General features: G+C 38.6%; 1 protein-coding gene across 9 annotated transcripts in view; it reads right to left on the bottom strand.

The window, feature by feature from the left end:
* CCDC171 (coiled-coil domain containing 171) overlaps positions 1–21,283 on the bottom strand; it is a 344,777-nt gene that overhangs the window by 8,819 nt on the left and 314,675 nt on the right. The window contains exon 27 of one of the 9 annotated variants that reach the window (XM_010857041.1): positions 1,961–2,035. The exons of the other annotated variants lie outside the window; for them this stretch is intronic. Within the exon in view, the coding sequence (XP_010855343.1) occupies positions 2,009–2,035 (27 nt within the window). The 3' untranslated portion in view covers positions 1,961–2,008. Of the gene's footprint in view, positions 1–1,960; positions 2,036–21,283 lie in introns of those variants that run through there. 9 annotated transcript variants of the gene reach the window in all.

The following is a 21,283-nucleotide window of genomic DNA, read 5'->3' as shown; positions in this document are numbered from 1 at the left end:
TTCACTTTACATGGACTTGTGAGTCAGGAAATAAGATGTTCCATAGCTCACACCTGCCTCCAGTCTGTTCACTGTCTGGTATACACCTCTCTCCTTTGTGGGATGAGTGTGCCTTCTCTACCTTTCAGACTCTGCCAAGGTTCCCCTCTTTGTAACCCCTTTTCAGCTCATTGCCACACACTTCCCCAACTGCAGTGAGCTGCTACATTCAATCACATGTTGGCATTCCTTTGTGAACATTTTTCTGTTTTCACTTACTTCATTCATCACCCAGAAAACTATGAGCACCTAGGGTAATGGAATCATGGCTTTGTATTCCTAGCACTTAGAAGAGTATCTGGAAACAAGATTTCCAACTGATGAATGAATAAACAAACCACTCATGTTATTATTTCATGATTTTGGTTTTATATTTTGTATTTGGTTATTTCATGTATATACAGATTATGTCGCAATTAGAAGTAGCAGAGTGCACGGGAAAGAATTCAGGCTTTGAAGCTGAAGAGGCCTCAGGTTCTGAGTCTGCCATGTACTCACTATGTGATCTAAGACATGTTTCTTAGCCTGTGTGAGCCTGCATCTTATCCATTATGTATGAAGACTAATCCTTCATGGAGCTGTTAACAAGGATTATGAAATAATATACCCAAAAAATGCATAACATACAGTAGCTCCCCTTCGCCTCTCTTTCTACTCTTCTCAAGTGATAATAAATTCCAAATTTTGAACTAACATGTATGAACATAAATGTCAGGCACTGTGCTAGGTTTAGCTTTATAGGCATTATCTCTCATAGCCACTCAAGGGGAAGGTACTGCTACTCTTAATTTTATAGTCTAAGAACCAGGGATCACAAGAGTGGCAAGCACTGCTCCATACTGCACAGTTTGTTAAGTGGTGCAAAGGGATCCGACTCTTGATCCATGATTCTTCTCCCCTTATGCCTGGCCACCACCTTATCACATCACCCAAAGAAGACACAGCCTCAGGCTTATTCATATCCAGAGCTATTTCATAAAGACAGCAAGGGCTCAACAAATCTCTGTGAAAGTGGAAAAGAAAAGCACGTAGATTGTACTAGAGGTTAAAAATAGATGTTTCTCTTTTCGATGATATGGTTTCTTATAGTCCACTTGAATATCCACAGTACTGGAGTAAATGAATAGATTTTATGACATTTACATAAAATCAAAGTTCTAGCCCTTTCACCAAAGAAGCTTATATGTTGTTACATTCAGAGAATACACTCAGTGCTGAAGTTTTAAATTACACTATAACATTTAAACTTTAATTTTAAATTGCTTTAAAGATGTCTTGTGCCTGACAAGATAACAATTCCCATTTTCTTCTCTTGGATGTTTAGATTTCCTGACATGATTGAGGTTGGAAAAAGAGTCAAAGAATTTTCCCAGATGGCTTTTGTTCTTTCTTTTCCTACGTTCCTTCGCACCCTGTGCTCCCAGTCTGCTCCTTTCCTGGCAATTCTGATGCACCTGACGGTACAGAATACTAGAAACGGCCAGAAAATTCAAGAGAGACCATTTCCCCCCCTGGATCTTAAGAATGTAAAATTTTCAAACAAACAGAATGTGAAAAGTAAATATATCCATACACTCATGTATATTAAAAAGGGGCAAAAATTGGATAAATAAAAACTTATGCTTAATTAATTGAATTAATTAGTTGAATAAATAAACTTATTCGAAAATTGCCATTGCAAAACTGAAATGAAAAGCTGATAGCCATAGGGTAGTCTTCTTAAATCACAAAAAACTTATGAAAATCAAGAAAAAGAAGAACCTAATTAGAAAATAGGCTCCAGATAGTGCATTTATTAATACTGAATTCATCTGTAACAGGAAACTCAAAATGTCAGTGGCTTTAACAAGATAGAAGTTTATTTCTCTCTAATATAGCTATATGAAGCTACCAGGAATCCAGACTGCTTCTACCTTGGGTTCCACAGTCTCAGTATTTGGCTTCCACCTCCAGGATCCAAAATGGTTGCTCAAGTTCCAGCCATTATGTCTGCATTCTAGCCAGAAGAAAGAAGGACAGTAAAGGAGAAGGTATCACTTACATTTGAAAACACCTCCTAAAATCAGAGTACTTTTGTTTACACCCCATTGGCTAGAGTTTAGTCATGTGGCTGACTTAGTTTCAGGGCAGCTTCCCCCTGCCCCTGAATGGCCTGGGTAATAGAGGTTCAATTACAAAGAAAGAATGAGAAAAGAGGTCAGGAAACCACTGACAGCCTCCACCTCAGATATATATTGGCTGCTTGGTGGAGGACAGAGAAATACAATAACCAATAAACATATAAAAAAGAGGTAAACCTCATTCACAATTAAAGAAACGCAACACAAAACGTGACAATGAAAGCTTACTTTCTGCCTATAAAATAGCCAAAAATTTAGATGTCTGATGCAACCCACTACTAAGAGAGGGAAACAGGCAAGTTCCTAGCACGTAGGCTGGGCTGTACTCTGGTGCAAACTTTTGGGAAGACAAAGCTTACATTGTACCTGTTTTTGATCCAGCAACTCCACTGTTAGACATTTCTTCTATGGCTACACCCTCAGAAGCTCACCAAGATTAGCATACAGATGTATCCATCAAAGAATTCTTTTAGAAAAACACTTTTAAAACGAAACTGAAGTGTTAAGTGAAGTATGATACAATCACATTATACAACAATTTTGAAAACTGATGTAAATATGTAAGTACTGATGTAGAAATACATCCAAGTGAAATAAGATTCAAAACAGTGCATGCTCATGCATGCGCATGTCTGTGTGTGTGTATAAAGAGAAAGAACCCATTTGTATTAAAAAAAAAATACATAAATAAGTACAGGGAGTTCCCTGGCAGTCCAGTGGTTAGGACTTTGTGCTTCCACTACTGGGAGCTTGAGTTCAATCCCTGGTTGGGGAACTGAGATCCCACATGCTGCAGAGAGCAGCCAAAAAAAAAGTATAAACACATACATGAATACATATATCTTTTCTTCTTTCTGGAAAGAGAATCACAGAATCTGCTAATTATTTATAGAAAAGGGGAATAAACTGGAGTATGTATTATAAGGGAAAAGCTTTGAAAGTCCAAAATATTTTCTTTCTGTGTTTTTTTTATCTTTAAAACTACTGAATCACCATCAAAGGTTTTAAACTGGCAGTTCACAAAAGTCAAAATACAACTGATTAACAAACAAATGGGGAAAAATGGTAACTGCCAATAGTAATCAAAAATATAAGGGAAATGAGATGTTTATTACCAACCAAAATTCAATTTAAAAAATTGTGATAACTGATGTTAGTGAAGGCATTAAAAAACAGGCATTCACAAATTGCTAGTGATGTATGAACTGATTGAACCATTTGGACTATAACTTGGCAACTGTCTTGAAATAGTTAATGCTATTTGACCCAACAATTCCATTTATGATTAGTTTCTTAACATTAATAACAGACAAAAGTTAGAAATAATCTGATATTCAATAACAGAAGTACATTTAAGTAAGCTTTAGACACCTGATGGAATATTATATGGCTATAAAATTTATGGTTATATTAACAAATAGTTGTAGAACACAGACAAATGCTGAGGCTTGACTAGGGGTCAGAAGCCTTTTTCTATTGAGGATCAGATAAATATTTCATGCTTTGCAAGCCATATGTCTCTGTTAGAACTACTGAACTCTGCTGTTGTAGCCCCAGAGCAACTATAGATAATATATGTCAATGAATTAGTGTGGCTATGTTCCAATAAAACTGCATTAATGAACTGAAATTTGAATTTACCATAATTTTCACATCATGAAATATTATTCTTTTTTAATTCATTTTTTAAACATTAAAAAATGTAAAAACCATTCTTAGTTTACAGGCTATACAAAAACAGATGGCAAGTAGATTTGGTTCACAGGCTGTGCTTTTGCCCACCCTAGAGCAAGACTATATACATGAAAATGAGATACACAAAATCACACATGATACTTGTTGTGAGGTATTGAGACTGCAGGAATTTCTTCCCGCAGCTTCTGAATTTTCCAATTATCTACAGCACTTTTATAACTAAAACTGCTTTATTGAAAAAGACTTAATTTTATACATACTGAAACCCATAGTTTAGTATAGTTAGGACTCTGAACTGTGTGGTCAAAATGAAATGTAATTGGTTTGTTAAAGGTCTCAGAGGGGAGGTTGTGAACCAAGTGTTTTCACAAGTTTTGAAAATCGGATTTTAATTTAGCTGAGAACACTTTCTTCCTTCAACGTTTCCAGTTATCTAACTCATATCCACCATCTGACATTAAGTACACGCACACATGAGTAACTCGCACCTCTGTACAAGCGTAGCTCCTCATGTGGAGTGGCTACTTACAACCTGTGCGCCTTCATTTACCTCCAAACAGCACTTCCCGCTGCCAAGTTACGACTTCTGTGGTCAGAACGCACACATGTCACACTCTCTCTGGGAACTATTAAGCAAAAGTTTTCTGACCACTTTTTCATTACTGAAGAATTTCCTCTTAAAGTTATAAGTCCTTTTTTATTCAATGTCAAAAATTTAGTAATATCTGGAAGCTATAAACTTAGACCTTTTAGCAGCATGTTTTTCTCTGAGTAGAAATACTGGCCATGCCCTCAGGTAAAAAAGAGCAGAAGGAGGAAGAAACATCTAAAATTGAAAGCTGTTTGAAAGAGATTGTTTTCCTTAATCTCACTAACATGGTATCTGTCAGTCACATATTTCAACAAAATTAGCAATAAATTCACATGTTAAAAATCGAAACCCATTTTTTACTGCCCCTCCCTTCCAGGGCTGGTTTAAACCATGCTCCTTTGTTACTCCACTTTATCAAACCTGAAATCCCCAGCCATTCCTCATGAAATGTTGCAAACAGTCTTCATTCCCCTGCTGATCATCGAAGAGATTCATGCTATATTCCCCAGGGCTGGTGACCCTTTGACCAGTGCCCCAGCTGGGCCCTTCTGGAGGGACTGGTTATCTTGAGTTAAAAGAATGTGGCCTCTCTGTTTCTCAGTGAGAGAGGAACCCTTCAGATGTAAGACAAATCATGTGATCTGGGGTTCACATCTGTGGAATGCTTTCCAATCACAACCAGCACTGGGGCATACGTTCCAAAACAAACCACTTAGCTGGCAATGACATTTCCTTTACATGATAGGCAGGAATGCTACTTCTGATAGAACCAGACCATTTCCAGCAGTCTCAAACCAAACCCATCTCTAGGGAGAACATCTTATAGAACTGTGAGAGTAATGCAGCGACCACAAAATTCCAAAATAATAGAGCTATGGATTCCATTTCAAGAACCTACTCCCTACATGACCAATTCCATATGATAGACTTTCCCCAAAATAGCATAAAGCATATCTAAACCCACACTCACTATATTAGGATCCTAAATTAGCTCCACTCACTAATTCTTTTAATAGATATCTACTATCTATTAAAAGAATCAAATCAAAGAAGTAACTAAAATGCCTAGAAAGTGTCAGACACGGTTCAGGGTACTGGGATACAGAAGTGAATCACACACCAAAATTCTCTGCCTTTAGAGAGTTCACCTTGTCCTTGACTACCTGTGTTTGGAGTCAGTTCTTAAATTATAATTTGTTCCATATAACCACACAACTGCTGTTTTGTAGTATGACATTTTGATGGACAATGGTACTTAGAGTTTGCTAGACTCATTGTTCCATGGACGCAAGCAAGGTCCCAGTAATGAGTCACGTTTCCCTAGTTCTTTCCTGACCAGATCACACATGACCTCAAACTCCCTGTCAAAAGTTTCTGGGTGCCTGACATCCTTCCATCAGGCCCCGCCTCCAATGTATTAGAGAGACTCACTGGGCCATATGGGCACCATCTTTACACAGACTAGCCCTACACCCACTCTTCCCTCTGAAACCTGTGGTAACTCTGACTGGAACCCAGTGTCTCACACTGTCTGTCATAAAGCATTTCTTTCAGCTTCCACCTGTAGGCATCTTTTTCTCAGAGACCAGAAGCCAGTCCATAGGCCTGCACAGAGGAGAAGACCTACACTGCTCTCTCTACTCCTCGTCACCTCCTCTGACCACCTGCCCACAAAACCTCCACTTATCCTTCAACCATCCCCAAGGCCCTCAGTCACATAAACTCCCCAAGAGCCTGCACGCCACTTTTTCACAAAGGCCTTGATTTGTTTGAAATGCAACTCAGGTTAGGGTAGCCACAAGATAGCAATTTTGACAAAGGTTTCAAAGCTCTTTTCTAAAATTGTTCATCTGTTATTCAAGTGTCTCGTCACTTTCTCTAGTCTACAAATGCACTTTTAATTTTTCTAAGCAAGTCATTCCTTCAGACTTCTCTCTTTTTTCTACTTGACCTCTACTTTATTGTATATTTATTTATTATCTGAGAATATTCAAAACTTCTCTTGAAGACAAGAAAAAAATAGGACAGATGTAACTCATAGCAAGTGTTAAGCATAGAGAATGAATCAGCCAGTTGTGTGAGTTAAGAGGCAGAATCTATATGATAGGAAAAGGTATTAGTTGGTCCCCTGCAGGACAGGCTACTCCCAGACAAACAAGAGGGAAAGGTGCCCCACCTCCAGGTTAATGTCATCCTCAAATTGCCCCCGATGGCTCAGCCAATAAAGAATCTGTCTGCCGATGCAGGAGAAACAGGAGATGTGGGTTTGATCCCTGGGTTGGAATATCCCCTGAAGAAGGAAATGGCAAGCCACTCCAGTATTCTTGCCTGGAGAATCCTATTGACAGAGGAGCCTGGTGGGCTACAGTCCATAGTGTTGCAAAGAGTCAGACACGACTGAAGCACAGAACACAGGCCAATTGCCCCAGAGCCACAGAGAAAACCCAAAGCTGTCCGGCTGCCTAAGTGGCAAGCTACAGAGACTGGCCAGGAGTATTTCCCAGGACAAGTGTGGATAAGTGGACCGAGGCATCTTCAGTCACCTGATCCCGCTTTCTCAGCGCTCCATGTTGGTCCCATAAGCTCACGTGGAGAAGGCTGATGCAGCTGAGAGAGAGGCCATTTGAACACCTTACGAGCAAGGAACCAGAGAGTAGGGTCTGTCCCCCTGCTGCCTCCCTACCATCTGCTACTTGCTGTGTGTTTTAGATTGATTTGCTAAACCACGTGATTTGAGGATCTTAATTTCATCTGTGAGACCTCCTGTTCTGTGAGTTCAGGGATAACCTGCCTGCTAGAGTCCTTGGAGCCTACCATTACGTTAAGGCAATCTCCCATAGACTCCTTTGCCCCTGAGACTAATCAAAACGCTGATCCTGAAGCAAGCCCTGCCTTCTCCTATCTCAGATTCTCTTCTTCAAGTTGCTTTTTCTATTTAAAGGGAGGCTTTTTCTATTTAAAAGGAGACTTCTTCATTGGGTTTTCACAACTCACCTCAGGTATCACCTTGCCCTCAAACCTTCCCTGAATCCAGCCCCGCTACAGTTGGGTTACAAGCCCCTTCTTGGCGTTATCCAGTCACCCCACTCTGCTGCTTTTATAACAGCACAGCATCACAGTCTGCTGTGTGCTTCAGCCTGTGCTCTTTATTGTAGTAGCCACTGACCATATGTAATTAATTTTAAATTAATTAAAATTGAATTTCATGTAAAATTAAAGTTTAGTTCCTCAGTCACACTAACTGTCCTCCACACATTCAACAGCCATGACTCCACCATCACAGTAAGTCACAATGGTCAGAGCTGGCATCAGGTGTTCCTTCCTTGGAGGCACAGACTATTTTATCTGTGTTTGTTTCAGTACTACCAGTGGCTTGACTTGGCGCTGTTTAGTCACTAAGTCATGTCCAACCCTTTTGCAACCCATGGATTGTAGCCTGCCAGGCTTCTCTGTCCATGGAATCCTCCAGGCAAGAATTCTGGAGTGGGTTGCCATGGCCTTCTCCAGGGGATCTTCCCGACCCAGGGATCAAACCCGCATCTCCTGCATTGCCAGGTGAGTTCTTTACCTGGGAAGCCAGTGGCTTGACTAGTGACCAGTAGAGCACAGCCATACCATATATTTGCTTATTTTTGACTGAATACACAGCTTCTAATCCATATTCCAGAGAAAGCCAATAGGAAGACATGATTTGATATTAAACTTTTCTCTCTGAAAAATGTTATTTCACAATGTTTAATTTTCATTCTTTAACTCTTTCTCTGATTTTTCCTTTCTAAAGTGTTCAAAGTTTCAAAAGGATTCTCCCTGTTCCTTTCTGTGTTTATCTTTCTCCACCTGGTGAGTGTCATTACAGCATTTCACCTTAGGCTGCTCTGAAAGTAAAGGAAAGAAGCCTGTGACAAAAAGACAAGAGGACAGTTATCTTGGCAAGTGTGCATCCACAAGACACCCAGGCCGGAATCCTGGTTCTCTCGACCTAGATTTGCTGTATCAGAGAAAGACGCATTGTTTATTCTCCTGCTTAAATTTTCAATTTTTATACTCTCTTGAGAAAAGGATTCTATTATAAGCTAAATTTGGAGGCAATATAATTGTTTGATGTAAACCTTCAAAGTTTCCTTTGAGTTGAATGTCTATCTGCTTGGGCAGAAAAGGGGAAAAGAGGGAATTTACATTCACTTTGCTAAACATTAGCATCTTTTGTTCAATCATTTGAATGCAGGACAGTTCTGGGAAACAGCTTAGAGAACAAGAGTTGACACATACAGTGGAAAATCTTTTAAGGTGCTTGGATTCAATGAGGGAGAAAGTGAGACGGAACCATATTTCAGCTCCCTAACTGTGCTCCAGTCTGCGGGAACTTTGTGACAGGTCTCTGTCTCTCAGCTACACTTGACTGGCTTTGGCTGACATTCAGCTGTCAGACAGCAACCCTCAACCAGGCCCCTAACATGCTCCACAGCTTCACCCAATTAACTCGCTTTCACTTGACACAGCAGCAAAAAGCTTCATAATAGGTGGTCAAGGTGCATGGTGTCTGCCTGCCCTCGACCTGCTCACACACAGCAAGATGTTTAACTACTTTCTTCTTGCCAACGTGCTCAGAACTAGGATGACTACAATTTAGTCACTCCCTCTACTGAACTGGACGGGAACCTAGCAAAAACAGTACAGTGATGCACTAAGGAGCTGCTCAGAAACAGATCTCTAGATGACTAAAGTTAAATTTCAGCTCAGTTCCTTAGGCCCTTCTGAGAGGAAGATTTGATTTTTAGATTATCAAAACTTAATATCAACCAGCAATCAATTTATGGTTTTGGTGTCATTCAGTTGCTCAGTCGTGTCCGACTCCTTGCAATCCCATGGACTGCAGCACACCAGGCTTCCTTGTCCTTCCCTATCTCCCAGAGCTTGCTTACTTTTCATTTATGGTTAGTATCCCAAATAATAGGATTGTATTGATAGAAAGATGACCTAGGATAGGAAAAACTTTTGACAAGTAAGAGCAGAAAGGTCTAGGCACAATTCAAGAGTACAGAATTCAGCCTTTGCTCATAAAAATGCACTTTTTTTTGAGAAACTCAACAATTTTTTAATAAGTTTTTGCCCTGCTGTTTAGCCTTTAAGGTGAAATACACTGTACCTAAAAATAGACTTGGCTAATAGTTAAAAACTTTTATACTTATTTTGAAAAAGGATCTGCGTAATTTATAAATTTTCTCTCATCTCTCAAAACATTCAGACCTAAGTATATAATCAGTTTTCACTTATTTGCACTCTGCAGATCTGAAAAATGTTTTTAATGTTATGTAAAGAAAAGTAATATAAACTGTACTGCCTTTGGTTTCCTACATTTATAAAGCCATGTGAGGAAGAGGCCACCAAAAAGTCACTTTATGATAGGATTCTTCATTATTGACATCCAAATACAGATTCTTGTAGCTGTTACCAAGATAGAGTTACGATTTCAATTCCAAGGACCCTATCAGTGATCAGAGCTGAAAATCTAATTAAAGGAATGGGAATGCTAGCCCCTAGCACCAAGAACTAATTCTAGGAGAAATTTACCACTACTTTACACCAAGCAAAGCAGAGTTTAAGCATACCTTGCCATTCGATATGCGTCTGAGATGAGGACCTAAGCTTTTGGAGTCAAGTCTGTAAGTAGCAGTGCTTTTGTGACATGCCTTCAAATTGAAGGAAATCTTTCTCTACATAAAATACTTATTTGTTGTTTTGAACACTGCTCACTTCTTACCAGAAGCTCAAGGCAGGAATAGATCTTGACTCAATTGCTGGGCACTTAGGAAATCACACGGCATCCATTTTATCCATCAAGTTCTGTCAATTTCTCCATCTATATTATCTGGCCACAGTCTAATCCTTCTCTATCGCCGCTGTTACTGACCTCATACAAGTAATTCTCACTTCTCACTTGGTCTTCTTTAATATGACTTATCACAATTCATTACAAGTATTCATGTATATGTCTGTCTTCTCCAAACACCTTCAGATCCCTGAGAGAAGGTCCCTTATCTCATCCTATTAAGGATGTAATATAATTATATTATAATATAATGCTTAAGAGTGCCAAATGCTTAAAATACTTTGGGTTCGTAGTGCCTAGGCTCAAATCTTGTACTCTATACTGGTAGTTTCTTCATCTAAAAAGCGATAATAACCCTCCTTTGATAGGACAATGAAAATTAAATTAGTAATATACATCAAGTGCTCAGCACAATGGCTAGCACATAGTAAGCCTTCAATGAATGTTGGTATTGTTGTTATTACTCTTATTATAATATCTTTAGAACCTGGCAAAGTACATAGCACATAGGCGGTAATACATGGTGAAGGAGTAATTAGGTAATAATTGGGTAATCTTTTTGTTTCATTTCAGGATGATATAAAGAATAAAAATTGTTCATGAAGAATATGAATGATGGATTTAAAACTTTTGAGTTCTGATACTATCACTTTATAGAAATAAATAAGCATTGAAAATATCTAAATTTTTAAAAATCAGCAAGATTGTGAGGTTTCTTAGATATTTTTTCTGAGCAAATAACATGCTCTTCTGAGCATAAAGAAAAACAGTTTTTATTGTTTAAAAATAAATGTTTTTAATTACCTTCCTTTTTTAGAGATTTGATGGCTTGCTTATTCAATATGAGGATGACCTCATTATCTACAGAATTTTTAAGGAATGTGAATAAAATGTTTATTTGAAAGGAAGGTTTTACTTAGGATACTTTTCAAAAATGATCTTAATTTTTTTTCCCTGAACACAGTTTTACATTTTTGTATCTCAAAGCTATTGAACATCTTAACCAGAAAAGGAGTTTGGATTGATATAATATAGGCATACTTCCTGGGCTGAAATGCACAAAAATAACAGGCCATGTTTTATAAATATTTTATGCCTTTTAAGTAAAGACATCAAAAAAACAGTTAATCCTTTACAATTTAAAAAAGTTACTAGTATTTGAAGTATAAAAAAAAAATTTGCCACACTTTTCTATTTCAACTTGGTTTATAGCCACCCTAAGTAATTCCTTTTATAAAACTAAATCCCACATTAAACTTACCAACTGTATTAGTTTTCCAGGGCTGCTATTACAAATTGCCACGAACTGGGTGGCTGAGAAAAACAGAAATTTATTCTCTAACAGTTCTAGAGGCTAAAAGTCTGAAATGGAGGTACTGGCAGGACTGTGCTTCCTCCAAGGCCTCTCGGGAAGAATTCTTCCTTCCCTTCCACCTCTGGTAGTGCCTGGAAATCATCGTCATTCCTTAGTGTGGAGCTGCCTCACTTCAGCGTCTACCTCGGTCTTCACATGGCCACCTACCCTCGCTGTGTGGCTCCCCTTAAAAGGACACCGGTCACTGGATTTAGGGCCTGCTCTAATCCAGTATGAAGTCATCCTAATTTAACTGATTATATCTGCAAAGGCCTTATTTCCAAATAAGGTTACATTCTGAGGTTCTGAGTAAACACAGAGGACTCCATTCAGTCTACTATCACAACTGCAAACAGCATAAGAAGGAACGAATTAGGGTTATTATTCCTTTAATTTGGGGCTCAGGGTACCTATGTAGTTCTACTTCAGGCTGTTTTAGATACTAGCTCAATTATTCGCTCTGCAAAACCTTGAGGATTTCCTAAGCCCTATTAACTTCTAAAGGTCATTGTTCATAAACATCATCTCTCACTGAAGCTTTATATTTAGTCTTCACATGTTACTAAGCAAATGGAGCAAACATTTTTGGAGGCCTCATTATATACGAAAGTGAACTAACCTTTTCCCCTTTCATTTCTAATTGCTGAATATTTTACTTTCATTGTAAACAAAATACATTCAGAAAGCAGTAGTGTTTTTCAAGTGTATTAAATGATGCCACAATAAACACAAGCTTTTATCCAGAAGTTCCAAAAACACCCTATGAAAGAAATTTTTTAATGTCTGTGAACATTAAGGTTTCAGAAACTTTCTAATATATATGCAACTATAATTTTCTAATAAATACATACAGAAATGTTTTATAACAATAATGATACACACGGGTTACTGTTCCATTATCCAAATTCATGTGATAGCAGTCTGCTGTCTATCCCAAATCCCAAAGTAGCTTGATTTGTTAGGATCATGGTTTTCACTTTTTAAATAGACATAATTTTATTATAATAGGATATTATTTATGCAAAGAAATGAGACAGATTAAAATGTTAATTTTATAACTTAAGAAATAAAACCTCTGCATTCAAGGAAAAAAGTATTAAAATATAAAATTGATGACGTCTACCATCAATAAGCCAAGCATTTAGAAATGAATCTTGAAACCTAACTATGTAAGTTAATTTCAGGCAAAGAAACAAAAACACCAAGCAGAAGGCATTCTAATGCTAACTCCAAAGCTATGCCTAGAAAAAAGGAGTTACTCTAACACCTTGGTAGTCCCTTCTTGTGTTGAGAACAGGTACAAATCATAGTTCTATGCTCAGCTGATTAGAATATGATAGAAATGGCATTAATATAATAGCAGAGACTTTATAGTTATCTGCCGGGGTCCAGCCCCGGTGGATCCAGGGAATTCGAAGTGGGGACGGCGTTGGCGAGATCAGAAAACAACTGCTTAATTAAACGTTTATTAAGGATATAAAGAGTGGTGAAATAAGGATAGCTCAGCGAAGAAATTCAGTGAAGAAAAGAGGCTGAATAAAATTCCAAAGCAGGGAATTTACATCACCTACAAAGGCCGCAGGCGTCCTCCCGTTCTCCCGAAGGAGAGGAGACACTAAGGCCTCCCTGGTCAGATCTTAGAAGCCCAGGCAAAATTAGTAGGCTTGACGAGCTTCCCTGCCTCAGAGGAAAAGTTCAGCTAGAAGGTGAAAGAAAGAACGACATGGGGAGACCAAATTTCGGTGAACAAAAAAGGGCGTACTTTATTTTCCAAAGTAGTTTTATACCTTAAGTTGTGCATAGAGGATAATGGGGGAAGGGGTAGAGTCATGTAAGGACAGCAGTTCCTGATCCTTATCGAAGCCAGGCTTTCAAACTTATCATATGCAAAAGTTTAGGTGATTTACATCATCTTTTGGCCAGGAGGCCTGTTAACATTTTAAGAAACTTATTTTTTTCTAAAGGTGATTATTCTAAAGTCAGGCGCCAGCCTCCAAAAAGCACTGGATAAAGTTGCATTCCTATAGGGCAAAGGTGAGGTGGGCTCAATCAAGAAAAGAATTAACTCAAGGGTTACAAACATTGAGGCTACTACTTACATTTCTATACACCCATTATATCAATCAATACACTGCCAAGGACACAGTAGGTAAGGGATGTGGAGACTTAGCAGCAAACTTTGGCCCAACAAGTGAAAATCCCTTCACCAATACAATTTCTAATCAATCTTTTAACTACTCAAAGGAATCTGTGTTTAGACAGTTTAGAACATCTCCTGCCTCTCACAGTTGGGAGGCTCTGAACGATCACATGTTGCTGGAAAAAACCTATTCAGGCAGGCTAGAGGACTTCCAAAGGAGTTTGTAGGTTGAAACACTGTCACACCCAGGAATTATTAACTGGAGCTGTAAGCTAACTCTTTTTTCAGAGACAGGTAGTGGGGGACAGCACCCCGTAAAGTCAGAGGTGTAGGTGAAAGCACAAAGCAGAAAGTAGGCAGACTCTGGTTTTGGGGGTAGATGCTTGAGAATTTCCAGGGAGATTCCTGAGGCTTGATCCCGCGTTTGCGTATGCCAAGCCTCCTTCCTCATGACCTTTGCCAGGGGCGGAGCTCGCTCCCCACAGTTATCCTTCCTTTTAATCTCCATACAAGCCTAAAGAGAGAAGCTTCTGGAATCCTCATTTTTACATGCGAGGAAACTGAAGCACTGTTGAAGAGGCTGTTGACTTAAGGAGGTTCACGTGGTTAGCCAAGTGGTGAAGCCAGGATCTGAATACTCCTAACTCCAGGGTCCGCACACCCAGCCACTGTGAATGAGCTCTTGAATTGGACTGCCTGTGTTCAAATCTTTGCTTCAGCACCTGGTAAGCCATACAATAGGGAGATAACAACAGTACCAAAAATAATATATAACCCCAGGGGTATTGCAGTATTAACTAAACTAATACATACTAGGTTCTGAGAATGTTGCTTCATACACAGGAAGTACTGGATAAATGTGAGCTAATCTCCTCCTCCTCCTCCTCCTCCTCCTCTTCCTGCTCTATACCAGCCAGCTCTCAGGCTTGAAAACCATGTACATATCCCTAAGCTCTGTCTCACATTCATAGACTGTGCCTTGTCTGGAAGATACTTTTTCTTGGTCACAAGGGGGCTTTGATAAGAAAATGATTTAGGCCAAGAAGAAAAGTGCTGGCCACAGTAGTTTACCAAGAGCCAGCAGTCTCAGTTCACTGGCTTACTAGCTGGATGGAGTACACAAATCACACAGGCTTTCTGAATCTCACACATAATACCTTCATCACAAAAGCTATAAGGTGGTATACATGGGTATATTTTGAAAACTGTAAAGAACTGCAGAAACCAAATTGTCATAGTTATGAGGAAAATGTCAACTCATAGCTTGACCATGAACGCATATATGCCAGCAGCAACCTGTTTCTGCTCACATAGTTCTCCCTATCCGGAGTTCCTTATTCAACCCCTATCATTCCTTCACAATCAAGCTCAAATACAAATTCTCAAAAACATTCTAGCCACCCCAGTCAAAATAAATCTAACTTTTAAAAATCTATGGTTATTCGTCATCTTATGGCTTGATGGGAGCCTGTCCTGACTCATGAACTAGATTACAAATTTCATCAAATCAGCAACTCTTCATTATACCTTTCTGTATTCAAGGGATATGCAGACACAATTATCTTCCTTACATAAAATATGACGAGAGAGAGAGCTCTAAAAGATTTTAGAACTCTTCAAAGAGGAATAAAGCTCACTGATTGATTCAACAAACTTTTGTTGGTCACTTAGTAAAGAGTCAGGCCAATGTGGGTGGGCACTAAGGATGTAAGGATGATTAAACACAATTCCTGACTTCCAGACCAAGCTTAGACTCAAGCTTAGCAAAATGAAATATGTACGCAGATCTGAAGGCCTTGATCCTGGTCTAGTTCTAGAAGCACAGGTCAGGTCTGAATAAGTAACAGTGATTTGACATACTCCTTGAAGGTATTATAGTTGATTCTTGGGACTTGACCTTTTTTAAACTTTTTTCCTAAATTGTTAAGAATCACTAAAGGAGAAAGCTTACCAATGCTCCCAAGATTTTTCAAAACCAAGGACAGTCCCTGGATCAACTGGAACCTTGGAAGAAGCTGAAGTGGGAATAATATAGCCTGGAAACTTGAAAATAAATTCATAACCCCAAGTGCATAAATAAATCCATCATAAGTACCTGGGGGGATATATCTCAATTCTATGATCCCAGAGGTTTTTGACCTTGTAGAGGAGGCAGTGATCAAGACCATCCTCAAGAAAAAGAAATGGAAAAAGGCAAAATAGTTGTCTGAGGCTGCTAAGTCGCTTCAGTCGTGTCCGACTCTGTGCGACCCCATGGACAGCAGCCCACCAGGCTCCTCTGTCCATGGGATTCTCCAGGCAAGAATAGTGGAGTGAGTTGCCATTTCCTTCTCCATTGTCTGAGGAGGCCTTACAAATAGCTGAGAAAAGAAGAGAAGCCAAAGGCAAAGAAGAAAAAGAAAGATACTTCTATCTGAATGCAGAGTTCCAAAGAACAGCAAGGAGAGATAAGAAAGCCTTCCTCTGTGATCAATGCAAATAAACAGAGGAAAACAATAGAATGGGAAAGACTAGAGATCTCTTCAAGAACATTAGAGATACCAAAGGAATATTTCATGCAAAGATGGGCACAATAAAGGACAGAAATGGTATGGACCTAACAGAAGCAGAAGGTACTAAGAAAAGGTGGCAAGAATACACAGAAGAACTATACAAAAAAGATCTTCATGACCCGGATAACCACGATGGTGTGATCACTCACCTAGAGCCAGACATCCTGGAATACGAAGTCAAGTGCACCTTAGGGAGCATCACTACAAACAAAGCTAATGGAGGTGATCCATCACATTCCAGTTGAGCTATTTCAAATCCTAAAAGAAGATGCTGTTAAAGTGCTACACTCAATATGCCAGCAAATTTGGAAAACTCAGCATGGCCACAGGACTGGAAAATGTCAGTTTTCATTCCAATCCAAAAGAAAGGCAATGCCAAAGAATGTTCAAACAATTGCACTCATCTCACACACCAGCAAAGTAATGCTCAAAATTCTCCAAGCCAGGCTTCAACAGTATGTGCACCATGAACTTTCAGATGTTGAAGCTGGATTTAGAAAAGGCAGAGGAACCAGAGTTTAAATTGCCAACATCCATTGGATCATTGAAAAAGCATGAGTTCCAGAAAAACATCTACTTCTGGTTTATTAACTATGCCAACTATGTGACTGTATGGATCACAACAAACGGTGGAAAATTCTTGAGAGATGGGTACCAGGCCACCTGACCTGCCTCCTGAGAAATTTGTATGCAGGTCAAGAAGCAACAGTTAGAGCTGGACATGGAATAACAGACTGGTTCCAAATTGGGATAAGAGAATGTCAAGGCTGTATGTTGTCACCCTGATTATTTAACTTATATGCAGAGTACATCATGAAAATGCTGGGCTGGATGAAGCACAGGCTGGAATCAAGGTTGTGGGGAGAAATATCAATAACCTCAGATATGCAGATGACACCACACTTATGGCAGAAAGTGAAGAAGAACTAAAGAGCCTCTTGATGAAAGTGAAAGAGCAGAGTGAAAAAGCTGGATTAAAACTCAACATTCAGAAAACAAAGATCATGGCATCCGGTCCCATCACTTCTTGGCAAATAGATGGGGAAACAATGGAAACAGTGACAGACTTTATTCTCTTGGGCTCCAAACTCACTGCAGATGGTGACTGCAACCATGAAATTAAAAGACGCTTGCTCCTTGGAAAAAAAGCTATGATCAAGCTAGACAGCATGCTAAAAAGCAAAGACATTACTTTGCCAACAAAGGTCCGTCTAGTCAAGGTTATGGTTTTTCCAGTAGTCATGTATGGATGTGAGATTTGGACTATAAAGAAAGCTGAGTGCCGAAGAAATGATATACTTGAACTGTGGTGTTGGAGAAGACTCTTGAGAGTTCCTTGGACTGCAAAGAGATCCAGTCAATCCTAAAGGAAATCAATCCTGAACATTCATTGGAAGGACTGATGCTGAAGCTGAAACTCCAATACTTTGGCCACCTGATGCGAAGAACTGACTCATTGGAAAAGCCCCTAATGCTGGGAAAGATTGAAGGTGGGAGGAGAAGGGGACAAAAGAGGATGAGATGGTTGGATGGCTCAATCAACTCAATTGACATGAGTTTGAGCAAGCTCTGGGAGTCAGTGATGGACAGGGAAGCCTGGCATACTGCAGTCTATGGGGTCGCAAAGAGTCAGACACTACTCAGCAACTGAAGATCTCAAAATAAATATACCGTTTTTAAACTTGAGATTTATTCATTTAATAAATAAATATTAACTCACTGCTATGACATGCTTAATTCTTACATGATTTCTTATCAATGAACCTGTTTTTTTTAAACATATAGTGTTCTCACTATTTTACAGAAATACAAGCAGGCACAAGTTTTTATCATCTGTATGATGTACCCCCTATGCATTGCAGAGTTTCTGAATTCATCAATAAATACTTGCTTCTGACCTCTGCTCCTCTTATCCTTAAACTGATGCCCAACTGCCATCATGCCAATTCTAGGGTCACTGAATTAAACGCATCAGTGACAACAGTGACAAACCCGGTAACAATATTGAGAAACACACATGTACTATGGAATCATTATTATGTTGCCATGAATCTCATAGGAAACAGGAAATCTTCAAACCGAAAACGAACATCAGAAAGAGCTGACAAGACAGCCAGCGGTTTAACTCAGGACCTGTCTCCTTACTCGGTTTGGTCTGGGTTCAGTGGCTGCAGTCAGGGTTCAGGGCTATTCTCAAGTGGACTGACATTCCTATCACCAGATTCTTAAACTGTTTTTCTGTCTTTCTTTTTTTAATCTTCTATTTTACATGGCTACAAATGTTGTAGGAGCTCTTTATCAGAGAGCTGATAAAGTTTATCAGAGTTTAGAATTTTTATACATAAATAAAGCAAAGAACAAGTCAACATAAAAAACAAATTAAATTTCTAGAATACCTTTCATCTTTCTTAATGGTAAAGAAACAGATTTCTTTCCCTTAGGGATATGAAATGTAAACATACAAAGATTATTTGTTGTAAAATTATGTTTTCTACTAAACTGAAACGTGTATCCTAAGCACACCCTTTACGTGAACTTAGGCCTTAAACCAACGGTTCTTCTATTCTTTGTATTACTTTTAAGGCCTACAGATGGTCAACTAGAATATTCACCATCAGCAATACCACTCGTTTACTATATTTCATTAGTATGCGAGGGACTGTATAAGATACTAACAAAGACACAACTCCTGATGCCAGGTGAAATTCAAATACAACCACATATGAGAAATTTCTTTCTTTTCCCCTTTTTCTTCCCTTAAGAAAAGGGGTAGAGGAGACCATAGAAACAACATTTTCAGTAGTAACTTGACATAACAAATGATCTTAACAAGAAAGAAATTCTGAACCCACAGAGACAGGGGACCAATCATAGCCACATGCTTGGCTTTTTGATAAACTGAATTTCTGAACAGGTTGGTAAACTTTAAGTTGGACCACATAATTTGGAATTTGTGACAGAATTCTGAGCAAACTATTGTTATGTCCCAGATACTGTGCTAATATCTAGGAATAGAACAATTTCCCATTTACATGGCACTTCTAGTCTAATGAGGTTAGCTAATTAACAACCCGTTACAATATGGTATGATTAATGTTATAAGAGTATAACAAGATGCTTGAGGAGAGATTTGGGATTTAAAACTTAGGGGGAAAATAAACTGAGCACAAGGTAGAAAATAATATTCCAAACAAAGTAATCAGTATATATCAAGGCTTGTGAGAGAGACTACCTGGCACTAATTTTTACTAATTTAAGTAAAAAACTGATTTAATAAAATCCACAATTAATAGATTGGTAACCCTACAAATATCGTGATTGATAATGCTCTATTAGGTCTTCCCACTTTGTGATTAAAAATGAATTGACTTATATAATATTTGTATACTTTGCTTCTAAATCACTAGTTGAAACAGAGGGTTTTGGGCCACTGCTTATTGCCCAGGATGTTTTTCAAACTACACGTTCTACGTCTTTTCAATAAATGAACAGATAATTTGAATAAATTTTCACACTTTTATATTTTTTATACTGGATTTGAAACACTAAAAGCATCAAAATGTTGGTATAAGAATTTTGATCCAATGAGTGGGACTTATGGTTCTAGGGAGGATCATCTGAAATACATTTCCATATCTATTTTTCTTTTTTGATTCCTTACTACCACTGTATTTCAGCATCAGTGTTTTTTATGCCTGTTACCTCATCCAGTGTTACAGTATGGGTGCAAATTAAGTAAGAATAAGAATAAAAAGTTAACCTGTAAGAATGGTTAAAAGTACAATGGTATTCCCAAAGTGCTCAACTAAGTAAAAAATTAGCTAAGAGCTTCCTGGAGAATCCCAGAGGAACCCAGTGGGCTACAGTCTGTAGGGTCGCAATAGCAACTGATCACAAGCAAGAAATCAGGAGTTTCTATGAGCTCCTATAAGTTCCACTAGTCAACATGCTAACTTTATATGCATTCAGCAGCTATCAATATTCCATTACAAAGGTAAAAATATTTAAAACTTCATTTTCTTTATTAATCTAAAAAACAGGAACTGAAACATGCCATTATTACCATTAATGACCTGAATCCTCAGAGAAACCTGCCAAATGAGTGAGTTAACACAGAAGTGACACAAACCCATAAAAGGACAGCCTTTAATTTGTACCTTCATGCTTCAGAAGGCTACCAAGTAGAACAGAGGTTGTGACAGAATTAATAACATGAAAGAAAAAAGCATCTGTTTAGTACTAGAAGGCACCCTAGAGACCCTCTGGTCAAATCTCTTTTTACAACTCTGAAAATTCCCAGAGAAGTTATTTGCCCAGGAGCATATAGCTAGTGTGGCAGTGCCAGGAGGAAGTTCTTAACTCTTGCCCTCTCAGTCCAGCGTGTTTCCACTGTGCTGAACTAGGGGCATGTGCCTTCAACTCCTCTGCACCTCAAAAATCACAGGTAGAAATACTGAAGAAATAAAGCCATGATAGCAGTCAGTACATGAGAGTTGTGATGAGGAAGACAGAGAGAAAAAAAATCAGTGAAATGTTGGATAGGTTAGCCAACTTTTATATCTTTGTTGGTTCCCAAATTCGGTCTGCAAGGCTGGCTTTATGCAAAGGGTTCTCCCCTTACTCCCATAAGGAAATTCTGTGAATACCCCTACCAAAAGGGAAGTTGAGGCATGAAGTCAGTTACCTCAGCACTTCTGTTGCCCCGTAAATTTCCTTCAGTCATTGAAAAATAGAAATGACCATAAATGACTTAGAGCTTAACTGGATAAGAAAGCCAAGTATAAGATGTAGACTAAAAAACATATGCTAAGACATGATTTTATTTCCTTAAAGGTTAACTATATGCTTTTACCCAAAATATGTACATGACTATTCTACCCAAAACAAATGATAAAAAGTTGTCATTATATATTTAATGAAAAAAATCACCAACAGCAATCAAGGTCAACAGCTGTTCGTTA

Source organism: Bison bison, unplaced genomic scaffold, assembly GCF_000754665.1.
Source record: "Bison bison bison isolate TAMUID 2011002044 unplaced genomic scaffold, Bison_UMD1.0 scf7180017864376, whole genome shotgun sequence".
Lineage (NCBI taxonomy): Eukaryota > Metazoa > Chordata > Mammalia > Artiodactyla > Bovidae > Bison > Bison bison.
The sequence above is the reverse complement of the archived record's forward strand: the minus strand, read 5'-3'. Positions and strand labels throughout refer to the sequence as shown.